The sequence below is a fragment of the Orycteropus afer genome, unplaced genomic scaffold (genome assembly GCF_000298275.1).
Source record: "Orycteropus afer afer isolate SDZICR_OR568_19922 unplaced genomic scaffold, OryAfe1.0 scaffold00943, whole genome shotgun sequence".
In the NCBI taxonomy this organism is placed as follows: domain Eukaryota; kingdom Metazoa; phylum Chordata; class Mammalia; order Tubulidentata; family Orycteropodidae; genus Orycteropus; species Orycteropus afer.
Window position 1 is genome coordinate 70,648 of NW_006922530.1, and position 9,817 is coordinate 80,464.

A 9,817-nucleotide genomic window follows, 5' to 3' on the forward strand; every position below is an offset into this window, starting at 1 on the left:
TTCTCCCTCTCTATCCAAGATCTCCTACACAGATCCCCCTCTGAGTGGTTGACAGTGATAGCTGGGTACCATCTAGTTCTTCTGGTCTCATAGTTGTGTAGGCTGAGGATCACATGGTGTACCAGTCACTTGGACTAATTGTTTCCATGAGTTTTGGTTTTCTTTGTTCTTCTTTGTTCTGGACAAAGTGAGACCCATCGTTGCATCTAGATGGCTGCTTCCAAGCTTTTAAGATCCCAGTCGCTACTCGCCAAAGTAGGATGTGGAACAATGTTTTATGTAGTATGTTACGCCAAATGAGCTTGATGTCCCCTGTGACTATAGTCCCGAGCCCACAGGTCCAACTACTTGCTCCCTCTGGGTAGCTGGCTGTGGCCAAGAAGTGACTACAACCTTATGCCTTGTCAGCTCTGCTATATACCTGGGAGTTCTTACAGAACATACCGATACATTTGTAGAAACTGTCTGCCAACTCTACATGGTCATGGGCACATTCTCCCCTGCATAGACATACCTAATCCTGTCCAGCAAATTTTTCAGTATCTACTACTATATGGCAGACACAGGTAGATGCTGAGGGTACTCAAAGAAATAAAACTGCCCTCCCTTCTGTCAGGGGCTCCCAGTTTACTGAAGAAGGTAGACGTGTAGACAAGTTAACATAGTATGTGGTCAGTGGTGAAAATGGTTAAGTGTGTGGACTCTGAAGAGAAGAGGAGCTTGGTTCAAACCCTGGCTTCACCTCTTAGTGACACATAGATGGCACTGAGCAAGTGACAGGGGCTCTGGTGGCATAGTGCCTGAGGCATTTGACTGCTTCCCAGAAGGCTGGCGGTTCAAACCTCCCACTAAGCCTCAGTTTCTTCAACCATGAAATGGAAATAGTAATTAGTAACTGCCTTTACAGGAGCTCTGGTGGCACAGTGGTTAAACCACTCAACTGCTAGCCAAAAGACTGGTTACCACTTTACAGGAGAAAGATGAGTCAGTTGGCTTCTGTAAAGGTTGACAGCCTAGGAAACCCTGTGGGGCAGTTCTACTCTGTCCTGTGGGTCACTGTGGGTCAGAATCGACTCAATGGCAGTGGGTTTGGTTTTTGGGTTTATAAGCCAATGCATATAAAATCGTCAGCCCGGACCATGGCACAGAGTGAGTGTTCATTAAATGTTCACTCTTCTCATTGTTGTAACTACTGCTGCTGTTGCTGCTGCTAATGAAGTTTATGAATGAACTTCTGTGAGAGTAATTAGTTCTGCACGTGGGTTCGCCATGGGTCAGAATCAACTCAACAGCAACTAACAACAACAATGTGGGAGCAATTAGTTCTGTGTGGGAGTCAGAGAGGACTTCATGAAGGAGGTGGCATTTGATCTGGGTCTTTAAGGATTATTAGGAGTTTGTCAAACAGAAAGCACAGGCATTTCAGACAAAAGACCTAGCACGCACAAAGGTCTGGAAGGTGGAATCACAGCTCATCCAGAGCCTCAGGAGTGGTCAGGCTCCAGCAAAGTGCCTGTGAGAGTGTGGGGCGTGGTTGGGGCCTAGCTCAGGAAAGGCCTTGAATGCCAAGGCAAGGAGAGGGGTGTGGGCAGTCACAGAGACTTGGAAGCTGGGGTGACGTGATGCGGTCGCTCCTGTCATCCGGCCCCTCAGCTGCTGTCTGGGGAGCTCTCTCTCACGTCCACTCCCTCTGCTCCCGCCCTCTCTGCAGATCATCAAGGACCAGAAGCTCCTCGTGATCGTGGGGGGCATGCTGCTGATTGACCTGTGCATCCTGATCTGCTGGCAGGCTGTGGACCCCCTGAGGAGGACGGTCGAGAGGTACAGCATGGAGGTGAGTGCCGGGCCGAGGGAGGGGGCCTGCAGTCATGTGGCTCCCGGACGCTGGGGAGGGGACAGCCAGGCGCACATCTCCTACACCACCCAAGGTTCATTTTAGAAGCCCCACTTAAATAAAGAGGAATGACATGGCGTTTTCTCTCTCCTTTAAGGTAAGTCCCCTCGGGAGTACGGAGGTACGGAGTAAGCATCCCCTTCTAGTTTCTGTGCAATTTTCAGTGATGCACAGTACATTTCTTTTTTACACAGTTGATAGCAGTGATTTTGTTGTTAAAATAAAGAATCTTGCATGAAAAGTCAGTCCCGTTAAATATATCCTTTAATGTTCTGGCGTCTGGCCTTGCCCTTAACTCGCAGTGGCCTTCCCAGGACGTCCAGGAAGTGGGGGTTTAGTTGACTTCCTCTTAGGGCAGTTCAGTGTCTTTTGCTGGGTGAAGCTGGGCTGAGCTGGGGAAGGTGCTAGAAGCTATGACGCCAACACAGCATAGAAGAGTCAGTTGAGAAAACGAGTATCCCAGTTTCTCCCACTGCACCATTAGGGAACTCTATTTGTGGCATTGGGTGTGAATTCTTAAACTAAACTGGCACTGGTCATCCTGTGTGTCGGAAAAGAAATTCTTCCAGCAACTGAGATGATCTGCCTCATTTATCTTGAGTCATGCAGAAGTTATGCAGGTGGGTGATGGTGTTTTTGACAGCGTGGATTTAGGAGTAAGATTTAGTACTGTGGGCTCCATCGCCCACCTGGAGTGTCCACCCTGGGAGGAACTCTGACTCCAGACACACGGAACTAACACTGGCTGTGCCCACGGCAAAGGGGCAAGACTCAGCTGTTTCCAGAAGGGGAGGTGACGTCTGGGTGCCAGTCAGTTGGCCGTGGGGCAGACCTGCCCCCTACCCCGGGGGGATTCCCCACCCACCGCCAGGTGAGATGTGAACGTTAGGAAGAGCTGTCATTGGCTCTCTGGGCTTCCAAGCTAAGGAGAGCCCGGGTGATGATAATAACAAGCAGTAGTGACAATGATGGTGATAAGCGTCATAGTCAATCAACACTGAGTGTGAACCATTCTGTGGAGTAGGTGCTGCTGGGGACCCTGTTTTACTCATAAGGAAACGAAAGCCCAGAGCAGTTAAGTAACTTACCCGGGGTTATCCAGCAGGCTAGTGGCAACACCTCTGCCTCCCCATCCTGCCTTTCAGTGCAGGGACACCACTTAGCGGTTTTACAAGCTTTCCTAGGCCTGCAGTCATTGGCCACAAATCCGGGGCATGAGTGGGGCGGGGAAATGTCACCCCTTCTGCAGATGAGGACTGAGTTAGAGTTGGGGGCCGACTGAGGCCTGAGGATATCAGGGAGGGGGAGGCGAGCAGGCCTGGAGCAGGTGGGGGGGCGGGGAAGCTGAAGGCCTGCTGCCCCCACAAAGGTTGGGATGGCTGGGGAATACGCACAGCTGGTCCCCGAGGCGGAGGCTGTCGTGGGGAGTGGTCAGCCCAAGTCAGCCAGCTCTGAAAATGGATCCAGGAAGCCTGTCCCCCTGGGCCAATGAGCACAGTAAACCTGTGCGTTCAGTCTGCCTCACAGAGGGGCGCTATCACCCGTCCTACTGTCTTGCTTCTGTTCTGTAGTAAGTGCAGCTGCTGCCGACGGCTTTGTGCACAGAACTCTAGAACGTTCTGGCACTTTCAGGGCAAAGGTTCTCAAAGCGAGGAGCACTGGGGGGCTATGGAAGTGCCTTTCTGTGCAGATGAGGAAGCTAAGGCTGGGAGGAGGGGTCCCGACCAGGAGCACCCAGTTGTCCACCACAGACACTGGATGAGACCGGGGCCCTGGGTCCCGGCCCTGAGCGCCGTCTCTGTGCCCCCCACCCGCTATCTGCTGAGGTTTCTCTCTGAACGTTCCTGGCCGGCTCCCCATCTCCTCCTCCGATTGTAGGGTCTCCCTGTCACTCTGTTGCCGTGGTAACGGAACCTTTGGTTTGGGGACCTACAGCCCTGTTGGTTTATTGTCACTTTCCTCTGAATGATGCCAGCTGTCAGTGTTTTCTCTCCGAGCCCCCTCTGTCAGACAGTGTGGCACTTGAAGAGCATGCTCAGGGAGACCGTGTCCTAAATGCTCCTTCAAGAGGCTATTTTGCCCAGGACCCCCAGCCAGCACCCTAGAGGGAGGAAGTGAGGAAGCCTAAGCTTGGGGGAGGTGATGGAAGATCGTGGTGGTCTGGCCCCTCCCACCTCACCTGCCCTGGATGCACGAGGCTGCTCTGGACGCTCTGAACGCCTTGGTTCCGATCGTAGGCTTTCCTGGGCACTGCACACCCAAGCCCTTGCCCAGATGTTCCTCATTCCAGAAGGACCCTCCCACTTCTCTGCCGAGCCAACGACTTGAGCGTCACCACCAACTTTGTGCAGTACAGTCTGGTAACTGACAACGTACTATCCCCCATCTTACCTTCCTTCGTTTGGTCGCTGCTCTCCTTGGCTCTGTGCACAGAAGCCCTGCAACATGCAGAGCGACGGTTTTCAAACCGAGTTCCTGTGTTACCTCCTGCAGAATGTGTTCCTGAACTCACTGGCCTGCTCTTCCGTGCCCCCTTCCCAGCATGTTGAAACCAACAAAAACCAAACCCATTGGGGTTGACTTGATTCCTGAACTGCCCCCACAGGCTTTCCAAGGCTGTAAATCTTTACAGAAGCAAACTGCCACATCTTTCTCCTGTGAGAAGCTGGTGGGATTCAAACCGCTGACCTTTGGGTTAGCAGCCACGCCACCAAGGCTTCTCAGCATCTTGAAGCCCGCTCTGTCAGGACCCTTCTCAGGCTGTCTCTGCCGTGCATCACCTGCCTCCACCCCTTCCAGACCCTGAACTTCTCCAGGACAGGGTGCAGCCTCCCCAAGCATCTCCCACAGGGAACCCAGGCATGAGCACAGCAACATGGGCCCTGCTCTCAGGGAACCTCCAGGCTAATGGGGGAGCAGACAGTAGACAAACAACAAATAAATAAATAAATGTATCTTGGGAGCCATTAGGAAGAAGCGAACAGGCTGATGGGCTCAATAATAACAGGGAAGACCCACGGAAGAGCCCCTCCCAGTGAGGATGCACGCAGTTGTCCAGGGAATGAATGTTTGACGCTAACCAGAGGTTGACGGTTCAAACCCACCAGTCACTCCAAGGAAAGTAGCCTGAGAGATCTACTTCTGTAAAGATTTACCACCTCGGAAACCCAAAGGGGATTGCTATGAGTCAGAATCTATTCCATGGCAGTGAGTTTGGTTTTGAGTTTGAAGACATCCCAACTCACTTAGTCATTTTTATTTAATAAACATTTATGTAGCATTTATCATGTGATATAAATCATATTGTAAGCGATTTCCAAGCATTAGCTCATTTAATTTAACCTTCACAACAACCCTATGAGGGAAGAGCTATGGATTTGCCCCATTTTATAGATGAGGAGGCTGGGGCACAGAGAGGTTCAGTGACGTGCCCAAAGTCACACAGCCAGTAAGTGGCAGAGCCTGGATTCTTACACTGTTTTAACCACACTGCTGTCTTGTCTGCATACGTGGGTGGAAGGGATCCCCAGGAAGGGGCGGGGAAGTGCTTAACCCCTCGCTCCTCCCTTCAGGGGCTGAACACCCACCCCTCAGAGCAGGCTGTGGCCCTAGAGGCTGATGGCATGGCCTCCGTGCCACGGCTGAACCTCCAGTCCTAGCTCATCACTCCCAGGCCCTCCCCATGCTCCCTGACTCCCTCACTCACCTATTCACCACCATTTATTGAGGTCGTAGTATGCACCCACCCACTATGCAGCCGGCCCTGTGCTAGAGTCCAGAGAGGCCTCCGTGAACGAGACAGGGCCCTGCCTTCAGGGAGCCCTGCATGCCATCGAGAAGACAGGCAAGTCAATGGGTAACTCCTGCTCCAGCAGAGTGTGCTAGACAAGGTACAGGGTGCCGGGAGAGCCCAAGGAGGGGCAGCTGGATGGCCTGGTGGTGTCAGGGCGGGCTTCTCAGCCGAGGGCGGAGTAGGTGTGAGGAAGCAGAGGAGTGGGCAGGCTGTCCCGGGCAGAGGCAGCTGTGTTTGGAGAGAAGGCAGCGCGTCTATTTAACCGAGTGCTGGGAGGATGAGGGCAGCTAGGCCGGTCCGCTAGCACAGTGCTTTGGAAAACAGCTTGAGGTCAGTAAAGTCAGGGATGCACACACCCCACAGCCCAGGAATCCCACAAGGGCGCCTTCCTAGAGACACTCCTGAGGAGGCACGAGCCCAGACGTTCATAGCAGCATTGTCCGGAGTAGCCAAGCATGAGGCACAGCCCAAATGTCTCTCAGTAGTAAATGGACATGTGGATTACGGTGCTTTCAGACAAAGGAACACTATACAGCCATGAAAACGAATAACCCCCAGCTGCACCCATCAACTTGAACGAGTCTCAGAAACCCAAGCTGCGCAAAGAGAAATCATGAAGACAGAGTTCAGGGTGGCGGTGGCTCTCACTGGGTGAGGTGGGCGGAGCCAGCGAGAAGGGCACAGAGGGCCCATGAGGTTTCACACTGTGTGATACTCTTCTGAAGGTGTGGGCTGTATAGCTACATAGCTTACAAAGCTATGACATCCTTCCACTGGCCAGAGCTGAGGGTACCTTGAGGAAGTGGCAGGGGGGACGGATGATGGTGCAAGCAGAGCTGGGCTCACTGGGGGCCCTGTGTGCTGAGCAGAGGAATTTAAACTTCAAAATTAAAGAATGAGGCAGTTGAAAGATGAAGCAATCAGCTTCCGTGAAGATTGACAGCCTTGGAAACCCTGTGGTGCAGTTCCACTCTGTCCTCTAGGGGCGCTGTGGGTCAGAATGGACTCCACGGCAGTGGGTGTGGTTTGGGCTTTGCTTCTGTGAAGACTGACAGCCTTGGAAACCCTGTGGTGCAGTTCCACTCTGTCCTCTAGGGGCGCTGTGGTTCGGAGCTGCTCCCTACTCCACACAGTGGGTGGAATCAGGGGAGTGATGTGATCAGAACTACTCCATATGACAGAGTAGAACTGCCCTGTAGGGTTTTATCTTTACGGAAGGAATTCTGGTGGTGCACTGGTTAAGTCCTCAGCTGCTAACTGAAAGGTCAGTGGTTCAAATCCACCAACTATGGGAGAAAGTGGCACTGTGCTTCCATAAAGGTTGACAGCCTTGGGAATCCTATGGTGCAGTTCCACTCTGTCCTCTAGGGGCGCTGTGGGTCAGAATGGACTCAGTGGCAATGGGTTTGGTTTCAGTTTAATCTTTATGAGGGCAGATCACCAAGCCTGTCTCCTGCTGAGCCACTGGCTGCGTTCAAACCGCCCACCTTTCAGTTTGCAGCTGGGCACCTAACCACTGTGCCACCAGGGCTCCTTCCAATCCAGTAGTTGTAGGCAAATCTGTCATATATGTTAGAAAGGCTTTTAAACTGTGATTGTACTCTTGCAAAAGGAAAAAAAACACCTCGTAGTGAACACCTTCTCTGCTAGTGGTGGCCGTGAGTAGGTATCGGACATAGGGTCTGGGTTTGCTCCGGGTGTCGGCTGTGATGGGAACTTGGAAGGTGTCAGCACAAAGATGATTGAAACTCTACGGGAGCTCAGCGAGGGCGCCGTGCAGACAGAGAAGGGGCCCGAGCACCGAGCTCCGCGACACTAGAGGGTCTGCAGCTCGAGGAGGCAGGAAGAGCAGCCAAGGAAACCCAGACGGAGCACAGAGACGGGAAGAGAACCTTCAGGGTTGGTTGGTAGTTACCGTCAAGTAGGCTCTGAGTCACGGTGACTCCATGACCAACACAACGTTGCCTGGTCTGTCTCCACGGTTGTTGGTGTGGTCGAGGCCATTGTTGCCGCCACCTTGTGGCCTTGGGGGCTCATCTTCCAGCACTGTATCAAACGATACTCTGTTCTCCTTGGCTGATTCCCAGAAGCAGATTGCCACGCCTTTCTTCCTCATCTGCCTTAGTCTGGATGCTCCAGTGGAACCTGCCCCCATGGGTGACCCCGCTGGTATTTGCAACACCAGTTGCACGGCTTCTAGTGGCACAGCAACACGCACACCGCCACAGTGACAAACTGACAGGCAAGGGATGGCGGATAAGTTTGGTGTCCTGGGAACAGAAGGCAGACAGTATTTCCTGTGGAAGTTTTGATGAACTGCTCTTAGGTGAAGTGAGATGGAGACTAGGAATCGGCAGGGTGTATGCACGTGCATAAAGCAGCCCTGATAACATAGGGGTTAAGCTGCTAACTGAAACATTGGCAGTTCGAACCCACCAGCCACTCTGGGAGAAAGATGTGGCAGTCTGCGTCCATCAAGATTTACAGCTTGGAAGCCCTGTGGGGCAGTCCTACCGTGTCCTATAAAGTCACTGAGTCAGAATTCAGCTTGATGGCAGTGGAGTTGTAGGTGTGTGTCTTAGTTCTCTAGTGTGTCTGTAACAGGAGTATCACGGGTGGATGGCTTTGTCACACAAATTTGTCTTCTGACAATTTAGGAGGCCAGGAGTCCAAATTCAGGGTGCTGGCCTTTCTGCTCTCTGTTGGCTCTGGAAGAAGGACCTTGTCCCTTTGAGCTTCTGCTCCTGGGTGACCTTCATGTGGCTGGGGGGGGTGGGGGGTCCCGGTCCTCCTTCTCTGTTGGCTTTCTTGTCCTAATCTGCTCTTTTATTATGTTGTAGAAGATTGACTCAAAACACCATACATTGCTGCTGTCTCATTAACATAACAAAGAGCCCATTCCCACTGTGGATTTATCTACCAGCCACAGGTCAGGATTTACAACACAAATTTTGGGTGCACACAATCTAATCCACAACAGTCTACCCTTTGGCCCACCAAATTCATGTCCTTCCCATATGCAAAACAAGTGCCTAAGGCATTTGTCTGCTAACCAGAAGGCTGGCAGTTCAAACCCACCAGCCACTCCTCGAAAGTAAGACTGGGCAATCTACTTCAGTAGAGATGCTGCCTCAGAAACTCAAGGAGGGATTGCTATGAGTCAGAACCAACTCAAAAGCAGTGAGTTTGGGTTTTGTTTTTGGTTTTTTTGTTTGTTTGTTTACATCAACCCAAAATCTTAAGTCAAGTCCAAGTCTGAAATCTCATCTTTGAAATCATCTAAATCGAATATGGGTGAGACTTTAGGTATATTCCATCCTGGGGCAAAATTCCTCTTCATCTATGAACCTGTGAAATCTCAACACACAAGTCATGTGTTTCCAAAATACAGTCATGGACTAGGCACAAGGTAGCTATTCCCATTTCCAATGGGAGAAATGGGAGGAAGAGAAGGAGGAACAGACTATGAGCAAGTGCAGAACATCAGCCCTCAAGGCTTGAAAATAGTCCTACCTGGGCAACAGCCCTGCCCTCCACACGCTAGGTGCTGTTCCTGCTCTCTGGAGTGTGGGTGGAGGCTCCTCAGCCCTGGGCTTCCGCTCCTCCTTCCAGGTCACCTTGGATGGCAACTCTGCTCCCTCGTCTTCGGACAGCCCCCGTCTCTTCCATCTGAGTGGCGACCCCACTCCCTTGGTCCTGGCAGGCCCGGTTCTTCTGCCCTATGGGCACGGTAGCCTCATCCCCTCAGCTTTGGGCAGTGGCCCCATCTCCCTGGCACTCATGAACAGCAGACCCACACTACAGAACCGAGTTGGCAAAGATGAACTCTTTGAAACCTAGGAGGCTGTGGCCTCCCTTTGAGATCCGGGAGACCGTGGGGCCACCCTTTGGAACCTAGGAGGCTATGCCCCCCCCCCCTTGAGATCTGGGAGACCGAGACCGTGGGGCCGCCCTTTGGAACCTAGGAGGTTGTGGCCCCCCTTTGAGATCCAGGAGACCGTGGGGCCGCCCTTTGGAACCTAGGAGGCTATGGCCCCCCCCTTGAGATCCGGGAGACCGAGACCGTGGGGCCGCCCTTTGAAACCTAGGAGGTTGTGGCCCCCTTTGAGATCCGGGAGACCATGGGGCCC

At 52.5% G+C, this 9,817-nt stretch overlaps 1 protein-coding gene across 1 annotated transcript in view; it reads left to right on the top strand.

The window, feature by feature from the left end:
- The window catches only part of LOC103212375 (gamma-aminobutyric acid type B receptor subunit 2-like), a gene marked incomplete at its 5' end in the record, with an annotated part of 135,553 nt that overhangs the window by 61,040 nt on the left and 64,696 nt on the right, over positions 1 to 9,817 (top strand). The window contains one exon of the mRNA XM_007958356.2: positions 1,712 to 1,834. Coding sequence (XP_007956547.1) covers positions 1,712 to 1,834 — 123 coding nt within the window. The remainder of the gene's footprint in view (positions 1 to 1,711; positions 1,835 to 9,817) is intronic.